This window comes from Vanessa tameamea, chromosome 12 (genome assembly GCF_037043105.1).
Source record: "Vanessa tameamea isolate UH-Manoa-2023 chromosome 12, ilVanTame1 primary haplotype, whole genome shotgun sequence".
Lineage (NCBI taxonomy): Eukaryota > Metazoa > Arthropoda > Insecta > Lepidoptera > Nymphalidae > Vanessa > Vanessa tameamea.
This window is the reverse complement of record NC_087320.1, coordinates 2,234,053-2,255,475: the sequence shown is the minus strand read 5'-3', so window position 1 is coordinate 2,255,475 and position 21,423 is coordinate 2,234,053. Positions and strand designations below refer to the sequence as shown.

Genomic DNA, 21,423 nt, shown 5'->3' with positions numbered 1-21,423 from the left:
GAGAATGCGGGAATAGAGAGTGCACCTGTGGTGGCACACATTCTTGTGAACAAACACATTTGCGCATATATGTCCTGTGTAGTGGACTAGACACTCTTGAGAATAGCCGCCATGGCCTGAGTCGGTCAGGAGGACATTATAATCATTAACTAGTTCATAGAAATGTAAAAATAAAAATTAAGAATAAATAAATATCATTGTGATTATATTGTGTATTTAGTTTTCGATGTAAATGTCATTTTTACATGTAAAAGTTGTCTCAACAAATCAATAATTTGCATTTTAGTTCTAGATTAATCGAACGATCTTGTTATTTAACATTGTCATTCTTCTTTCTAAAGTGAAATTCTTGTGATAAAAGGTATTCCGCATCACGTTGTATTTACGTTTCGTACTTTTAGTATAATCATATTAAATAAGATTTAGCTTAAACTAATTAGTTGCCACTTTTTTAAATATACGCTAATTCAGGTTGATGGTGTCAGTTTTTTTTTTTTATTTCATCGGTTGGAAGAGGATCTAACAGAAATGTATGGAATAAAAATGTTCCTTAATTGCCAGTCATAGTATTATGTATGTCTATAACACTAGCATTTACATGGTTATGGTTTATTGTCATTTATATATTGAGTAGATTTTTACCGTAAATTTAAAATCTTGTAATACAATGATTTTCCACTCTAAAGTTATTCAAAAGATCATTATCGTAGATAATGCTTCCTTTGAATATTTTTTCACATGATGTAAATTAGATATAATTCACACAGGTTTCAGTCGCATTCGTTATGTCAGCTCGTGATCGCAAATCCATTGAAACGTCAGTCCAAACAAAAAAACGTGACGTCACTGTTACAGCCTAGTAAGTTATCAATTTTACTTTTGTGTTCGTATTAACTTATATTGTATGTTAACGATGTAACAATAAAGAATATTTCTGTTTGAAGTTTATTTTCGTTCTCTGTATTTTAGTTTATGTAGAATCCTAATGTAGTACGTGAAAAAAATGTATTTTATCCTGGTAACAATATTATGCTTATTGTCTAATCCTGGTTACTCCAATGATGTATGAATTAATTTAATTGTAATATAATGAATATTAACGCGTCGACATAAAAATATCCTAGTAAACTATAATGCTTAATGGTTTATTAATATAAATAAATTGTACGAAAGTAGGATATATTTCAGTGTAATAATTAAAAACTGCGATATCCCTCATTGATAATAAATGGCTTAAATTTGTGTTCGCATTTTATTTGATAATACGACCGATAACAATAAGCTGTTCGCCGATGACTTGCCCCTCTCAAACAATTCACAAAACGATGTTCAGTTGGAGCATGAAGATAAAACTGTTGTTTACATTTTTCATATAAATAAATATTACATATATTAAAATTGCACAAAAGCTCTTTTATTACAATAACATTGAATTAATACTACTTTTCTATGTACTAACTTACTAATTATTTTTGGAAAACACGAATGTACCGAATTAACCTATTTACGATTGATTAAAACAGAAACCAACTGTCAAATTTTCATAGATAATAAATATTTTTGATATCATCATTTAAAAAATAATATATAAGCAACGGAAACTTGCTTTAAATTTACGCGGTTGATATAATTATGTACGTATCTGTAAAGCTACACTGTAATCAATGTACTGGTAAACGTCGTAATTCCACGATCGTATATACGTACATACACGTGACTGTAACTTTAGACATTAATTCAATTTTACTATTACTGCAAGTTTAATTGCTAATAAATTTGATCTAACTTTTCTATTTTCAAACTGTTATTACATAAAATAATCATACATTCACATAACGTTACTTCATATATAACATCAAATTAGTTTTTTTCTGAAAATAAATAACACGATTCTTAAAATTAACCTAATATGTAATTAAAAACCTTTTTTTTTAACAGTCATCGTGATGACTTCGAAAAGAGGAAGACCATTGCTGTTATACAAGAATCATACGTATTCTAAATTTCCTCATCCTGTTAAATATGGTTGGAGGTGGTATTGCTCGAAAGTGAAGAACTGCAAAGCTTATCTATTAACAAATGCTGATAACGAAATTCTCGCGGTCACGGGTTATCACAACCACGAGTCTAAAGTGAGATACCCAGTGGCTATTTCTGAATCCTTAGCCTCGTCGATTAATATGAACCGGTAAACTTTTTAACGCCTTTTGTGGTGAATTTGTATAAAGAAAAAAAAACAATTTGTCGGTCTTCCATAACTTGTTCCATCTCATCTTTATTTTTTAATATTGTACAAAATGAAACACGTGCGACAAGTGGTGGTGGTGACAAGTGGTTTTTTTTTCTTCAAAAATGTTACGGATAGTAAGTTTCACTTCATTACAAAATATATTTATTTCTATTGAGTCCTATTAAAATTTCCAGAGTGTAATTATTTGGTATATTGTTTAAATTTAATTATTGAAAAAGTACAAATAATTTTGTACAATCTCTTTTATTGGAAAAATGTATAATTTTTTTATAAAGATAATAAAAAAATAAATATTATTTTTATTTCAGATTGTTACTTGTATAATATGTTTGTGTTTTCTTTAGTAAATAAATAATTAATCTATAATTACAGTGTACCTAACATAAAGACACCAACTCAAATGTCCATTCATTTTTCTAAATCTAATATTCCCTTTGCGTTTTTTATTTCGATAAATTAATCGGTGCTTATGTTTCAAAGATAAAAGTGGATCAAGTCAATAATTTATGAATATGTTCCTATTGCCATATTTTAACTTTGATATCGGTTTATGTCTTAATAATTGGAAAGCGTGATAAATACCAAAAATGTTATAATTAGAGTTAATATATTGTAATTATTTTTAATATAAGTAGTAATATATACACATGTTTAAAACATTGACTTTAAATAGCCAATTTTATGTTTGGATAATTTGTAAAATAAGGACCACAAAACATATTGATATGGCGGAATCAAAATCAACTAAATAAAAGCTTAAAATATAATAGCAATGCTCGTTACTGGAAAAAAAATTAACATGTTTTGTTTTAATAAAACATTAGTTTACATAAAACGCCGTTTCATTTTTGAATATTATGTAATATATCTAAACTATATTGAAAAATATAGATTGGATATATTATTTTGTAATGGAGAGTTTTTGTCATGTCTGAGCTTTTTTATTGCTTATATGCATAACAAATACTTAAAAAAAAAACAAAATAAATTTGTTTAAACAGAATATTACTAACTTTTTAGTTTCAATTACAGACTTGATCTCTCTATAAAAAACATAAATTACATTCGATACTCTGTTTATTCAATGATCTTATTACTCTGTATCAGCAAGCAAGCTACAGTTTATTATTATTTACTGCACAGGTCAAATTCTGCGATCAAGACGTGGTCGACCATTATTATTGTTCCGAAATTTCATATATTCACATTCATCTGGTTTCCCTTCAAAATTCGGACATAGATGGCTCTGCACCTCACATAGATCAAAAACCTGTAAAGCGTACATCTTAACTGGAAGTGACGATTACATCATAAGGGATATAAGGGAAACACATAATCACGAGAATCCGCAATTTCATATATCTCGCGATGGTTCTTATCATCCTATATGAAAGAAATAATAAATAAATCTTTATTAAATAAGTGACATTCTAAAATTATTTTTAATTGATTATTTCGTTGACAGATTTTTTTGTTAAACATGCCAAAATAAAACACAGTGTAAACTAAAAAAAAGTATATTTGTCGTACATCTATAGTATAATATGTTGAAATAATTAATCCATACTTGATGTAAAAAAAAATTCTTTATTGTTTAAAAAAATATTTCTATAAATATAAAAGTAAAAATACAGTCATTGTAATCAAACTATTCTTTTGAGCAGTCTTAATCTTACATACAAGGACTTTCTTAAAATTAAACTAAAAAAAAACCAAAACTTTCGTTTATAAAAAGAAATGTTTTTTATCAGTCAATAATTTTAATTTACATACCTATTTAATTTTTTTATTAATTGACAAATGGGTACTATTAAATATATTTTTTTTTAGAATCTACCATAAATCAGTCTTTTTTTTTAATATTTAAAGAGGTAGATTAACATTGTAAATACAGCAATTTAGTTACTTATTAAAAAAGATAAAATAAAAATTAGATTTGAAAATACACATTTTGAAAAAGGTGTTTTTCCTATGTCTAAAATAATTGTACCTCTTATCTCATATTGTATTCTAATATTGTGATATTATATGTATATATTCTATTAAACATTTATACAACATAAAATACCTTTACAACACCGAACTTTAAGTATTAATATTCTTATAAGGCTATTATTATTATTACACTGCATAAGTTACATTAATATTTTAAATTAAAAAAAAAAAATACAAATCATTACCTAATCATGAAGTCTTATCTAACAAGCTTTTAATAAAGTTTGCAAAAATTGACAAATAATTATAATTTCATAATTATAATCAGTTCTATTTTTAAAAATGTATCAAAATATAGTACTTAGTGTTACTATTGAATATTAGTTAGTAATACCGCGTAAGCTTCAATTTTAATATACTTTTCATAAAAATCTTACTCAAAAAATTGTAAGTATATCATTTGTAATAATTACAAAATTGCGTAATACAAAACATTTAGTAAAATATGTACTTACAAGTGTACAGTGGTACTTACAGTATGTACTTACAGTGTACAATAGCCACTAGAAACCTTAATATAACTGTTGACTACTTAAATATTTCTATAAAAAAATCAGTCTGATTATTTAATTTTTTTCTTATAAACTAATTAAAAATAAATAAAAAAATATATGATTTTTCTTGAGGTATTATGAGGTAGAAAATTAAAATCAGTCTTTTAAAATGAATTCAGATCAAAAGCAATTCAATATTGTTAAATAAACCAGGCTATTTACACAAAGGTATGAACAATAAGTTATGATAAAACAAACATTACAGTATCATATAGTTTAACCATAAAGTGAAAATACAAGAGAGATTCACTCGGCAAAGTTAAACTATTTTAAATGATCCATCATTGCGTCTGTAAAATCCAGGTGGTGGATGATTGTGTTTGTTTCTTACCCTATTCACAACTGTCTTCAGCTGATGAAAAACGGTGGTAACATCAACATAGCATCCAGTTTTTGTACGAGATGTACAATACCATTGTTTTTTTCCATATGCTAGTTTATTTTTTAACCGGAATGCATATCCATTGTGCACCAAGAGCATACTTCCTTTTCTCGTTGCTATAAAGTTCGCTTCTGAAATTAAAATAACCATTAAATATATGTGTCAAATACTGAAAAAATATTTACATGCAAGATGTATAATGGCTTTTAAATAAAACACATGTAATAGTTTTAACAGTTTATTGTAAATACACATAGAATAATGTTTAATATATACATTTTTACTTATACAATATTATATATATTTTTAAATTTTGTTTAAATATTTACACAAAACATAAATAATTGAATGACGCGTCTTTTAACCTAGGCCACCACAAATTTAACTCAACTAACATGTAACAGAAATTTTAACAAAACAGTAAAACACGCGACGAATTGTTTTTTAATTACTTGGTTGCTTGTACATTTTTTATATTTTTTGTTACGACAAAGCCAAAACGAAAACACACGCACGCGAATGCCATGACGCAACTGAATTCAGTGCTGCCATGTTATAAGATCATGATGTCTTTTATAAATAATAATACAAAAAAATATATTTGGATATTTAATCTTTAAAAATTTATAATAACTATTTTTAATAACTATAAACTTTATTTTTTTTTTATTTATAATAACTATAAACTTATAACTTTGAATTAAAGTATGTGTGTGTTAAGGAAGAGCGACTTCTTCTGGCACGGGAGCTCATGGCACTCAAAAGAAGAAGTCAACCTTTGTGATGTTATTATACTCTGTTGGTTATTGATGAAATAAACATAAACATTATTATTATTATTATTTAACATATTATGGGTAAATATTTTTACCCTACATATAATATTATGAATTAATTTTATTAGTTATATGTTAACACACAGTGTGACTTATAATAAACGAAACGTATGTTTAATTAAATTGTCAAATTTTACGTCAAACATGTGCAGTTGTTTCTTGTTTCTAAATTGATATTCGGGAAAATGTTTTTTCTAACTTTATAAAAATTACTCATGTTTCATTTATAGCATAATCATACATTTTAATTTCGTTGTAAATATAATTCCTATTAAAGTTAGAGAACTCGTGCGGAGCCAAATATTTAGTGTTTAGAAAGTTAAACCAACATCTCGTTTATGTGATTCTGTTTTTCTTATAATATGTAACTTATTAATTTTTTTTGGTTTTAAGTGTATCTATATGTCTTTCATAAATGCAATAAATAATATATTAAGGAAAACATTTTTTCCTAATTCATTAAAAATCACAACTCGCTTACGAAAATCTGATTACCTATTTTTAAGTATTATACAATCAATTAAAATTGTTAGAAAATATTTAATGCTTATTGTATAGCTATATTATGTTTAAAAACAATTGTCATGTACAGAATAATAAGAAGTAATGTAATAAAATATTTGTTTTATTTTCCTTCCTTATATACAACACATAAAATTAATTTTAAATAGTCCATTGAACTAAATGAATTATTTTTCAGGTATTTTTATTAACACAAGAGGAAATTCAAAATTATTTATTTACCAGAATCATACATTCAGATTTATGTACAAAAAGGCATATGGAAGCCAGTTATGGTATTGTTGGTATTTCTTCAGTAAATGCTGTCCTGCTAAATTAAGGATAAACAATGCAGGTAAAGTCACAGAGACTATTGGCAAGCACAATCATGATCCACCTACATGCTGGATGACACCAGATGGAAAGTCATACAACCTTCCTCCGCTTCCAGAAAAAAATAACCAAAATGAATAAATTGTACTGTTGCCTAATATTAAACCATTGATAAAAAAAATGACTTTTACTGACCACATTAAAGAACAAATTATCTATGAGATTATATGAACTGTAAATTAATAAAAATATGCTTATTAATTATAATTTTATTATGTCATAAATGTTACAAAATGTATTTCAATAGAACATTTATCAAGTGTCATTTTAAATTCTAATAATTATGTGAGTAAATGTAATATTTGGAATATGATTAAATAACTGTGTGTTTTATTTTTGTATATTGTATATATCATTTTTTTTATTTAAATAGTTATCTAAATAATCATTTAAATTATAATAACAAAAGGATCAATTAAAATTTTGTATTATATATATATGCTATGGTTTGATCACATTATGTGATTTTTTGTCCTGATTGTTAAAAAAATAAGGAATAACATAATCCTGAAATATCTTATGAAGCACTGTGTGTAATAATTAAAAAAGTATATCAAGATGAAAGAAAATTTTCTACAAGTTGTATAAGTTATTGTTTTCAATTCTTCCAAAGCATTTTAATATCCCAAAGTTTACTTATTCTAATTGTATAGATAAAAATCAACCTCATATTAATTGTTTTATATTACTTTTATTTATCCTATTTTTAACACTAATAATTAATATATTTAGGTGCCTTAACCTACATTCAAAACCAAATATATTTTGATAGAAATTCTTAATGTCCATGAATGACTATGAAGTTACGGCGCCAGATTAATATAATTTTGTTTTAAGATCCAAAATGTTCAAATTAAAAAATCAGTACGACTCGTATTTGTTTTATTTCATAAATACCTTCTAAGAAGTTTATTACGCGAAATATACTCTAATCATGTTATATTAAAGATCAAAATTGTTTAAGTTTGAATAGTCCTTATAAAATAATAATTTGAGAGCATCCAAAATTTATGTTATGATTCTTATGACAGGGGCATAAAGTTGGAATCGAATTGTCGGTTATTGATGTATAAGCTGCTATTATTTCTTAATACACCAGACCAGACAGATCGATTGATTAATAAACTGAGTGCCATTGATACTCATATTGTTACTCATAGGGACTAATGCCAATTTCAAACAAAATTAAATGTAGTCATCCTCTAGGCGAGGTCTTACACGTTTATTTCTATATAAGGGGATGAACAGATGTAACAGAGATCAAGGCTAAGACCATGGCGCCAATATGGTAACGAACCAAGTGGTGACAACATATTTTTGATATACTCTGAATTAAAATATATTCATAAAATAAATAAATATAATATATAGATATAATATATAGATAAAAATACCTATGCTAAAATATTGAATCCAATTTCTAGTAGTTGTGTGTTTGTAAAAATATCTATTAAAAATCAAGCTTATTACGAGTATGCTTAACTCAATCATTTATCTCAGTTCTTTAAACGGTTGGAAAGGGTTGTGTTCTAAGCGCGTCTGATGCATATTGCTAGCGAAGTGACAGATTATGATTATATTAGGTTTAGCAGTGCTATCAAGTGTCTTATATCCGTTATGAGATAGTATGTCGGTACCTTAATATCATTTTGCAATGGTTTCATTATTACTCATGCGTTGGTTTCTGCGTGACACGTGAACAAGCTATCGACACAAAATAAGCTCAAAAATATTTGCATTTTCAATGGAGTTTTATGGAACACAAATTATATAATAAAATTATGCGCGATATACAAAACCTTAATCATTTACCTTGGTAATTCAAATACTGCCCAGTATTTGAATTACTTTTAATTGAGATACATATTTGAAATAAAAAAAAACTAAGTAGTATTTTGCTTTCAATTACATCTTCTTATAAATGTAAGTATTTTTATTTGGTATTTAAAGTAAGATATATCGTATGTATACGTAAATGTATTTATTTACACACAATACAAATATCAAAAAAACTTCCTCTTGAATCACTTTATTAATGAAAACCGCATTAAAATCCGCTGCGTAGATAAAAAGATTTAAGCGTCCAGACGGCGTCAGGCGACTTTGTTATACGAAAAAAGATTATGTAATTTATGATTTTAATTAAGGCAAAGCACGTATTTTGCCCAACCCTAGGGTTTAAACAAAATTAAATACTAACACTTTCTTACTTAGTTCCATTTTCATATAGCTCTTGCAGCTTGGCCGATAAAGTTCACGACCTTGCAACGTGGAAACCCAGTGCTGTTATTAGGACCGTGTGGTCCTGTGAACCTGTGGAGGTTTATAATCAAAAAGCGCTTCGGACCGAAGATAAGGTGGCAATGCGCGATGCAGCGGAGGTGCAAATGCAATGCCAAAGCATTAACGATAGAAAATACTCTTATAGGAACGAAGGGGGATCACGTACATTAATTAAATATAAGTACCTACCTGCTTTGGTATACTAACTGCATGTTTGGTATATTAGATTGTACCAAATGTGTTTACCATAGACATTGGGGCAATCATTTATTTTATTTTTATTTAGAACTTACTGAATATTGAATAAGCGCGTTACAGTATTGAATTAAATGTAAAACTACCAGTTCGGAAAGTCAAATCTACCGAGAAGAATGATCAAGAAACTCAGTACTCTTATGATTATAACAAAACTGAAGGGACTTTCGAAAACAAACAATTCGGTTTGTGTGAAAAATAACTACAATAGATTGCAAACGCTTCAAAGTGACGTCGGCTTACATATAAAATACTTACCTACGTATACGTAGACGCACACACGCGTTCCGACCTGTGTAAATAAGCGACCGAGTCACAGATGGTTCTAACTTTTGAATACAGTTTGACTTTACCTACCTACTAAAAAAAATACTTAATAATAAGTCAATCGTACTGCTCATTGATAAGAGCAGAGAAAATAATGTCCTGATGAAATCCAGATAAAATCTCTGTGAAAATTCCGTTAATGTTCCTATTGACTTTTTTTGCGGTAACGAAAAAAAGAGACTTAAATAAATAAGAAATGAGCTTCCTCAATTGGTAACTCCTCATTGACTCATGACGTTCAATTTAAGACGATCGTTTATAACCAGTTTGACATAGGTACAAATAGTCCTTACAGAACCATTTCGATCTGCTTTCTGACAATCTTTCTTATTATCAACTGTTTTTTGGATAGTTATTTTGCTGAGTATATAAGTAGTAGGTATACGATTTAAAGCAATTTTATGTCGGGCACTTATTTTTGTCGTCTAGTAGTATTAGTATTCAGTTGTTTTTGGGGAAATTTTGGGAAAACAAAGTGTCTTAGAAATATGATAGAGGTTTGATTCGACGACACAGAAAAATGATCATAGCTTAACCATAGAGGATAACACCCCTTTCCCCGATCTAACTTCCGCCTCTTCATGCGGCTAAATTCGAAACCATACCCGTGTTTTATTATTTAAGGTTATAAGGTTATCGCCAAAAAAAAATACCTACATGAATAAAAAAAATGTAATTTGTACGTAAGTTACAAAAACTGTGGAAAAATGACAAAAATTTATATAAATTACATTTCGAAACTAAAGATTTTTTTTTTTATCGTTTTTTGAGATTTACATATTTTATGTGAAATATGGTCAAAGAGATTAGATATCAAATATTTAAGGCAAGTATTAATATAATAAATAAATAAAATATAATTTATTGATTAACTATTAAAATTGTGACTTCAATTAGAATTTAGATAAGATACTTATGTACTTAGGTAGCTACTACGTAGGTAAGCCACTTGAAAAATGGTTGTATATATATAACACTGTCTTTATTTTAATTTATTTAACAATAAAATATATTTTTATAATATTATAGAACTTTTTTAAATAACACTGATTGCGAGCAATTTTATTATGATTTACAATCAAGTCTTATACCATCATACATAATACTTTGTATCCAAGTCACAAGTTACAAAAAAAAATATAGGTAACATTAAGATTTTTTGCTTACTACTAACTTTATACTTAAATATTTAAAAAAAAAACGTTCATTTGTATGGCCTTGTCATAGTTTAACACCGTATAATAAATATTCGTGTGCATTGTTATAAAACTAACTAATACAATTTATTTTATTCTCCGTTTTTTTTTAATGTGCGCTGGGCCAATTCTAATAACAAATTGTAACTTTATCGCAATCGAATCGAAATTTAATCGTTGCCGTTTGGCCGTGTGCCTATTCCACTAAGACAACGAACTAATTCGGTTCGGTCGAAGTTAGATTGTTAAAGAATCGGGAACGTATTTTAACCGTTATAAATTATTAACGTTTTTAAGTGCGACGTACACTAATTAGAATAATTTTAACTGGCAACTGAATTGAGATTAATAAGCTTAATTAAATATAAAATATTTTATGTACCTAAATAATATAAGATATTTTTTAATCATTTTATTATAATATATCTAATAAGGACAATTTGGTTGATTTTTGATTACTTAAACTTAAATAAAAATAATAGTTAAAGGATTTTTTTTTCCATGATAATTATCTCTCAGCCTACTAATTCAACAATATTCTAACAAAAACTTTTTCATCTAAGTACTGTTTACTGAATGCCTTTGTCTATCGTTAACAATAAAAAAAAATTAAAGCTTTGCTACTGGTTAGCAAGTAACATCTTATCAAGTCGAATTTGTATACCGAAACAAATAAATGAAATTTAAATATATAAGTCTGTAATTTAGTAAATAAGTGCCTCTTTTTAAGTTAATATGACTTATTGCGAGTTACCAAAACCAAAATAACCACTTCTTTATTTTTGTCTGGGGTAATCTACAAAACGGCTATACATAAAAAATGCAAATGATGCTGAATAAGAAGGATTTATTTCATGCGATCGTTTGATGTTTATTTCAATAAAATAAGTTCATTATGTTATAACAACCTATGTTCACAAACATTGTTGTTTGTTATTTAATTGTAATAAATGTTTTGCTTAACTATACAAATTTATAAAATTGGTGTCACTCGGGGTGTAATAATGCTATTTGCGAGCTACAAAACCGAAAGATCTTGATTTTTTAAATTATTTAATGGTAAGTGGTGAAACCGCAAGTGATTGTCTTATCTAAAATTGATGTCTTGTCAAAAAATATCCGAAATGTATTTTTTTTTCCTATTTTATCATTAAAAATTAAAAAAAGACAATAATAATTTTTTTATTCAGTAACTGGTATACTCTTTTATTTAGTCTTAAGATTAATTATTACTGTAAACGCCAAACTTACGCCATCTAGTGGAGGTGAACGCTAACAAATATGACCAAGCGTTGTGAATTTTTTTTTGAAAGTTTTGAGTATTAAGGTGTACGTCTGCTTATTATTTACATTATATTACAATATATATTTATGTATAAGAATACAAAATTATGTATTACGCATATTAAATGTGTGTTTAAAAAAGTATTATATGTTGTTCTTCAACCACTAGTGCCATCTACTTTCAAGTTGTAAAATTACAGAATTGTATTACATTAATTCCAGTATTGTGTTGCAATGCTATAATCAATCAAATAAAAAAAAATTAGATGGTACCTTCGGAGTGTCGAAGAGAGGAAAGCGCATAATCCAAATTGGACCACATACATTTCATATGCAGCGAGCTCAAGGATGTAAAATGGTATAAGGTGGTGTCAATATTCACGACGAGGATGTAAAGCTGCTTTTTAAACTCTAGAAGATGAAATAGTTAAATTCATTGGAGGCCATAATCATAGTCAAAATTAAATAATGAAATGTACTTAATTTGTTGGAACTTAATCTTAAATTACGTTCAGAATATAAAATATACAATACGGGTTGAAACGCTTTTTCGTAAAAATATTGAAATGATCGAGAAAATCCGTTTGAGTACTGTGTGATATCCAATTATATTATTTTATTGCTTTAATGATATTAATTATATAATATGAACACATAATTGAGCATTTAGAATATATGTTAATGTTATTTTTTATTGAGCTTAATAAACGCAGCAGCAAATGTCATTGTAGTGTCATTCTGATTTCTGACAAGTGTCGTGCGATTAGCATTAATCATTTATTATTTTTCCCCCTTTCTTTAATGTAACAATGTTTTAAAACATTTGAAATGATAATCGCGACAAAGTTTTATTAGTTTCCTAAGTTAAAAATACATATTGTGTAGCACATAAGTTAAATTTCGATGGATTGTTTAGGTTGTTTTTAATAAAAACATTGTATAAATTGTGGTGTTTTGAAGTTTGAACGTTGAAATTTTGATACGTTATTACTGTGTCCATTACTTTTGATTGTGTTCTGAAGTTTTTAAATTTGCAGGCGATGAATTGGTTCAATGTGTTCCGACAAAGAAAGGTCATCATATTTTGTACAAAGGATATACATATGTTTTCAAAAGTAGACTTCAATGTGGAGCTGAACAGTGGTGCTGCTCGTATCGTCAGAAGACGGGCTGTATATCTGTAATAAATATGCAAACTTATGGCGTGGAAGTGGTGAGAGATTTCCATAATCACAAGAAACCAATGTTTTCTGACTAGAATCTTGCTTGTTTAACTGACATTTTAAATCAGATAACTGGTACTGTAATAGCAATAAAGGATGCCGTATGACCTTAGATTTGTGGGTTCTATTTATTTAGTGGATTTAATTGCAATAACCTGTAATTTAATTTTATTGAATAGTAAATAAACCAAATTTAATGACACCAATGATGTAACAAAGATGTTAATCTCAGAATGTTTTATTTAAGTATTTATTAATTTATTGTATTTTTAATGTTATATTAAAATGTTATGCAATTTTAAGTTTTTCATTTTAATGTTTAAGCCCAAAATTTTTAAAATGGTTGTTTTAAATTAAGGATATAATGTATATAACATTGTAAATAAAATATATACAATCTAAGTAAAATATGTCTAAAACTGAATATGCTAATAAAAATCATGAACCCTGTTATTTTAAAGTAAATAGTTTTTAAAGTAAATAAATATAATTTTATATGTATTCATATTTTATAGTTATATTTTCTGAAGGATAATAAGATTATTATTCTTTATGACAGAGTTTTCACAGAAAAGTTTGCAGCTTTTGACAATAGAGCTGCATAAAGAAGGTTTTGAGGAAATTGAAATACTCGAAGACACACCAGAAGCTGATAATTCTAATCTACTGCAAATTAAGGATGAACAAAGTGACAGTCCTTATGGTAATATTTTTTTTGTAATATGTTATAAAACAATATTTGAAACTCTTTTGAAATTATGAATTATATTATATTGATTATTTAGTATTCCAATTTTTTTTTAAATTTGAAACAATGATATATACAATCACATACATTGCTCCCCATTCTGTTGCTGATAACCTTAAAAATTAAAAAATTGTGAATGGACAGAATGAGGAAAGAATGAAGGAAGAATATTTCTTTTTTTGACCCCATACTTATAGGTCGCAATTTTCTGTCAAATTAGATTTGTTTTGTTCTGTGGCAATATAATTAATTTGTAACAATCAAATATTCTAATAATATTAAACTAAATTGTGTCACTAATGTTAATCTAAGTATAAATTTTATTTATGTTGCACTTATAAATTACAGAAAAAAAAAGGAAACTAACTTGGGTTTGGAATTACTTCTATGAGATAAGTGATAGAGTTTACATTTGTAAAATCTGTAACTTAGAAATAACCCTAAATCAACTTAATTGTCAAGTTCTGAACAAACATATAAAAGGAAATCATTCTGCAATATATAAGTTTGAAGTAAGGAAGAAGAAAATTATTGCCGAGTTAAAAAATATTAAACATGGTAGCGCCCTCGCTAACTCTCCGAGTACATCTAGTATAGATTTAGCTAATCATGAATTGAACTGGAAAAAAATTGTAGAAGAGGAAAGAATGAATTACAAAAATATTAATATTAGCAAGCCAATTGGCGCAATTGGTACATTAAACACAAGCTTTGATAAACATATGCAATGTACCACTGATTTTACTAAATTAGGTAAGTTGGTGCAGGTAGTCTGTTAGTAGCTCTTTGCTTTACTTCTATCTATGGAAGGCAGTGCATTAATTCTATCACGTTGCTTCAATCAGGTTGATAGTCTATTAATCATAATTTTTAACAATGCATTACACCTCTGCGGCGAAGAAATTTGTCATTGCTTTATTTTATTTGCATGTAATACTTTCATGACCAGCTTAAAGTATCGACATAACATTTAACAATCAAGTATTAACCGCAGGTTTGATTATCACTTGGAAATTATATTTGTGATTTACAAGTTTAATTAACTCATATCCAAGGCATTATTTAAAATATATTTTAGCAGTACAATGTTTGCAATTAATTATTGTTCCAGTTGAGTTTTGTAGGATTGATTTTAAATTTAAACTGAAGTATGTCAAATGTTAACCAAATCTGTGATTTTAAAATAAATTAACATATTTCATTTATAGATGCTGCCTTCGTTATTTCAAAAAGGGGGAATCTTGTGATCAAATTAGGTCCTTACACATTTTACAGACAGAAGCAGGCTAAGAGGAGAGTGAGATGGTTCTGTAAGAACGCACAGAAAGGCTGTAAGGCTGTTCTCTTCACAATAGATGATAGAATAGTTAAAATTTTCGGAAAACACAATCATTGTCCTTGTAAAAACAACGATAATGAAAATAGTGATTAAAATATTTGTGTTTATAGCGGATTGTGTACATACTGGAGCATTATTACTTTCACAAATGATAATTAATATTAAATTAAAGACACTTTTATCAGTGGGTAGAATTTTAGGCTACCATAGATCCAACGGTTACTCTATCAAAAGAGTCAATATATTTACGACGTGATGTTAATGCTCTATGGTTTATGTCTCTTCTAAAGTCTATGGAGTCACTTATTATCATTAGGTGGCTCAATTACTAGTGGGCATTTGCCATATTTCGTTAACCTTGTTTGAGGTCAACTAAATATTTATTGTTTTAAGTTTAAGTTTATTTCAATAACATGCTTATTTTATATGATAAAATAGTCTAACATAATATAATGATTGAATAATGTCAAAATATTTAGTTTAAAATAGGAGTAAAATTATTTAGTATACACAGCTATGTGTCTAAGTGCTACATACATTATATTTTTTTGTGAAGTTCATAGTGACCATAGGTTGCGTTTTGAGTAGGACATCTCGCTTTGATTCCAAATGATCTTAAAAATACTCCAAAAAATAATAATTAAAATATTTATTTTTCTAAAATTATTTAGTATTATTTATAATATAATTGCAAGTTTTTAACTTAAAACATCGTAGACCCTTGATTTAAAATGCTAGAAGTTTCAGGGTATTTTGTGTTAAAATATAATTTACTTGTAAATGATTAAATAATAACATAATTTATATTGTTAAATATCTGAAATTGTGTTATTTATTGTGATAAAAATAACACCATTGCTTGTTTTTTTTTATTAGGTAAATATACTAACAGTATTAAAACTTTAAAATTACAGGATATTATTTTTAAATAAAGGTCAGGTAGGATTTCAAAAAATATATTATAAAATCTGTGGTACCAGACATGAAGTACAGCCAATATGATTGCATTGGAGCTAATTCCCTTAACTCTTTGGAATAAGGTAAATTAGAAATCAACACTACCAGAGTCTTAATTTCACAGTTAATAAATAAACAGTGGAATGCAGATTATATTAAGGCTTACTTTTTAATTTTATTGTCATTGTTTATATTATTAAAAAAAATGTGAACAATAAATCTTGTTTTATTTTTATGTAAAGTTTTATAACTAATATATATTTACTTATACTAAATAAATAACAAAAATCTATTATTTAGTGTAAGTAAAATGTTATGTTTAGAAATAAGGTGTTTTTTTTCATAACTAAATAATTTTAACATTAAATTTTATTGATTTCAGAACAGATACCAGAATGGCTGCCTATATATTTTGTAAAAAACACTGAAAAGGAGTACAGATGTAATTTATGCGAAGCTCTCATTGCAACAGATGAAAAATCACTAGAACTATTGGAGCATATAAAGAGTATTCATAAAGAAATACACGATCTCCACAAAGGCAACCCGGAGTCAACGGTTGGTTTTCAAATTGAATTTCTACAATTTAGTATGTTAAAAGATGATAAAACTCAGCCTGTGATACTAGAAGAGGTCTGTGAGGAGGCAACGGATGAAATTGTCAAAACCGAGAAGACGGATAAGGATCAATTAGGGATGCAGTATGTCCTCGTGCCAAGGAAGAAAAAAATGAAACGGACTTATGGTAAGAGTTATTTAATATAGTTACTTTAAATATCATATTACATGGTTAATTATGTATGTGCATGTCACAAGTAAATTAAAAACATCATTAAGTTATATAATATTATTATTAACAATGTTATGTAAAACAGCATTTTTCTCAATTGATTCAAATCTAGTAAAACAAAATCAGCAACACAAATAACTATTTAAAATGATTACCTATTTTTCTTTTTTTCAGAATTTAGTCGAAAACGTAGCTGGGTGTGGAAATATTTTGAACGCTTAACCAGCATTATTTATCGTTGCAATCTTTGTAACGTTGTGTTATCTATAAAGGGTTGCAACACCAACAACATGAATAGACACGTCAGAACAAGGCACCCCAGTATATACAAGTCTGAAGTGGAAAAGAAGAAGGACTTGACTGACATCGATCAGCTCGACGTGAGCTGGAAGAAAGACGAAGAGAGTGATAAGGATCTTGATGAATCTCTTGGTGAGTCTAATGGTACGTATCCAATTTAATAGTTTGGAATTATTCAGACAAATTTGAACAACCCAGCCGTATTGGTTGACGTGTCACTTTCTTTTACTGGTCAATATAATTGATTCCACTTTTAAGTGCGGAAACACGAAAACTAGACAACACAGTATATTTTGTTTCTTTTAATATTTTTTAATATTCTTTGATTATTAAAAGTTGAGAAAGGATATTTAATATTTATTCCAATATAAGAGGGAGTAATGATAAACAAAACTCAGAGGATTTGCTTTTTTACTTTCGTGGTTGGAATCGCTCATAAATAATAAACTTAAATTGCTCATTTTTCTGAACATAAATGACAAAGTCAAAATGGCGCAGCACCTTCTCCTCAGTTTGTCGTTATTGACGAGATTTCTTGATATCAATAAAATAAATATGGAAATACAAATAAAAAATTAAGTTTTCCTTAAATTTTCTATATTGATTAACACTAACATATTGTATAACTTCTTTCACAGATATGATAAAGCAGCGACGTAGCTGGATATGGTCATACTTCCGACGGGTTTCCAACACCCTGGCGCAGTGCAAGCTCTGCAACCGGAACATCTGTCACGGCGGCAACGCCACCGGCAACATGAACCGACATCTCAAGATGATCCACAATAAGACTGCTGGTACGTAACCAATCAATATTTCAACTGCCATCCAATTGATCAAGTCTAAAATCAATTACTTCCCGTGCAGATAAATGGGATTGAAAATGTCAAATCAAATCAAATCAATTTTATTTAAGTAAATTTCACAATGAAGCGATTTTGAATCATCAATATTTAGCACTAGCACCGTTTCGGAAAGCAGCCTGCAGCGAGAAAAAACGGCAAGAAACTCGCATTGTTGCTCTTTTCAAAATAACAGATTTACAATGCTGTTTTTCACAATAATTAGTATCCTGTGATGGAGGCCGAACCTAAAATCAGGCGTTTTTTGCTAAAAAAGTATTTTTTTAATGAATAGTAAGATTTGTTTATTAAATTCGTCTCAATAAACTTTTTAAATTTTGTAAAAGGTAAACTGATTATATTTTGTATATGCCATCGCCCCTATTCACCTCTCGCTCGCACACAGTTTCTATCTATACTCAAACCTGATATTGAACCTGAATAAACGCTTAAGTGTTCACGTGATCAAACTCACTTAGGTGTTTAAGATTATTTTTATGCGCTCATTTATAATCTTTGTAGTGTTATTTTTAGAAGATTTTAATATTGCCTTCCGATTTTTTAAATACTCACCAAAATAAAAGCTCTTATATATTTCTACTTACATTATAAATGCGAAAGTAACTCTGTCTGTCTGTCTGTTACGTGTTCACGGTTACGTCATTGAACCGAATGTGCTGAAATTTAGTATGAACCAAGTTTGAACTTCTAGGAAGATCATAGAAAACCTGAAAACATACCCATAAAACGCGAGCGCAGTCAAGCGAGTCGACTAGTTGACTATAAGTAAAACGGTAACGCGTACCGCTGTACTCACTTTCTTAACAATTATTATATATTTCTAAAACAATGAACCAATCTGAAGTTGAGTGATTACGAAGGCATTATTTTCAGATGACAATAACTGGGTTTGGAAAGTATTCGAGAACGCCGAAGACGACTTCTTCTCGTGTAAGATATGTCAATACAAATGCATGAAATTCGACGACGTCGAAAAAAGTATTAAATGCATTTTACTTCATCTTAAAAACGAACATGGCGTGGTTTCCGGCGACCAGATCATCACGGGCACGGAGTATGAGGTGGAAAATGCTGAATGATGATTATAACAATTTAAACTTTAATTTGAAGGCGGTAAGGTTTTATATATTTTGTTTAGATTTAAACGCTATCGTACCTTTTTCAATGTCTCTTCGGTTGCGTATCAGTTGGGCCGAGGCTCGAGCTGACTGGGAGACCCCGACATTTCGCTTTTATTATCATTTTGACTGTTGCTGCGGATATTGATGCTGCGGACACACTACGCTAATACAATCAAAGCAAAATGTGTCGAAAATAAAAAAAAAATGTATGATCGCAATTATAACTGAATGAAATATAAAACGGCGAGGTATTTTCTCGGATGAAACTTGAAACATTATTTAAGTTGTTTTATTTTAAATATATTAAAAGTATAGTTTTATATAATTATAACATAAGATCAAATGTAAACGTCTTTATTCTATGTGCAATAAAGAGGTGATTTTTAGTGTTCATATCCAATAAATTCGGTGCACATAGTTATTGTAATATAATGGGTTATTGGAGGAGAATTTTTGAAAATAAAAACTATTTTAAGTTTGACTAGTTTTATTTTTACAAACATCGAATTACACAGATAATATACGAATAATATAATTTGGCAATATCGTTGATCACTACTTACTCGTAACACAACCGCTGGGAGACGTATGAAGTGTCCGTGGAGGTAGACAGGTTATAGACAATTTACCACTAACGTTACGTTAATAATAATATCAATACAATACTTAATACAGACGAACCCCTCACCATCGGCCTTACTATAAAACTATTTAGTGTTCTTTAAATATTTAATCTGTGCTTGTGACGTGTAAATATTTATTGACATTAAATATTTTTTTCTCGTATAATTTGTTTCGTAAGGTATAGTTTTATATGTATGGCGACGATATGTAAACTCTTTGTTGTGACGTTATGGTAACATTATTTTTTTTATATTTTATATAAGTTTCTTACATCAGGTATAAACGTGTCGGACTATCAAACGTGGCTTCAGACTTTGTAAGTATGTGACTAGTTGTTTCGGCATTGCTATGTTGGGATTGGTGGTCGTTGTGTTGTGGGGCGAATTGATTTGTGTAATGATTAAAAAACAGAAATGTAACGATTATTTTTTCGAATAAACTAATAGTATTATTTTAATTTCATTAATTGTTGTTACAGATCAATACATTTAATTACCCCATTTGAAAAATTTCGCAAACATGCTCAATATTTCTTAATCTTCTGTCGTGTAATAATAAAGTATATTTTATAAAATATATTTAAAAAAAGAACAAAATATTTATTGCATATTTCAAAAACCGCGGGATGTTTAACCTAGGTTTTTTTTATATTAGAATATAATATTAACTGTTGATATTTCCTCAGCCGAAATTATAACAATGGTGAACGGAAAAAAAGTGATGCTGCTGGATGGTTTCACATATTACAGAAAAAATAAATGCGGGAAATTATTCAAGTGGGCGTGCACGATGTCCGCGACTTGTAAAGCTCATATTAAAGTCGACGAGAACCAGATCATAAGAGACGGCAACTTGCAACACTCACACGAGAAAAAGAGTCTCATGAAGGTATCTTCGGGACGATACATACGATTGTAACCGTCAGGTAAATTTAAATAACATTATTTTTTGTATATTTTTTTAATTAACTTAGACCCTAATATATCTGGCTTTAGTCAAGTATTAAAGTAGGAAAGGTCGTAAATGATAAATGATTACAGATAACATTAAATAGACATTGCAATGCCTGCTTGGCATTTGTTAGTAATTTGTATTAAGATAAAAATGTAAGTGGTCATACTTTAATCTAGTTTTGTGGTGCAAGAAAGGAGGAATACTTGGTGGTAGGGCTTTGTGCAAGTCCCTCTGGGTAGGTAACTCC

The 21,423-nt window shown here is 28.2% G+C and overlaps 1 protein-coding gene across 3 annotated transcripts in view; it reads left to right on the top strand.

Moving 5' to 3' along the window:
- The window catches only part of LOC113393037 (protein tramtrack, beta isoform-like), a 338,507-nt gene extending 318,428 nt beyond the window's left edge, over positions 1 to 20,079 (top strand). The window contains exons 5-8 of one of the 3 annotated variants that reach the window (XM_026629735.2): positions 16,907 to 17,269; positions 17,489 to 17,758; positions 18,253 to 18,411; positions 19,351 to 20,079. In XM_026629735.2, coding sequence (XP_026485520.1) covers positions 16,907 to 17,269; positions 17,489 to 17,758; positions 18,253 to 18,411; positions 19,351 to 19,556 — 998 coding nt within the window. In that variant the 3' untranslated portion in view covers positions 19,557 to 20,079. Of the gene's footprint in view, positions 1 to 13,294; positions 13,471 to 14,039; positions 14,184 to 14,576; positions 14,982 to 15,436; positions 15,676 to 16,906; positions 17,270 to 17,488; positions 17,759 to 18,252; positions 18,412 to 19,350 lie in introns of those variants that run through there. The other 2 variants (XM_064216345.1, XM_026629736.2) reach the window with 2 other exon arrangements.
- Positions 20,080 to 21,423: the final 1,344 nt, after the last annotated feature.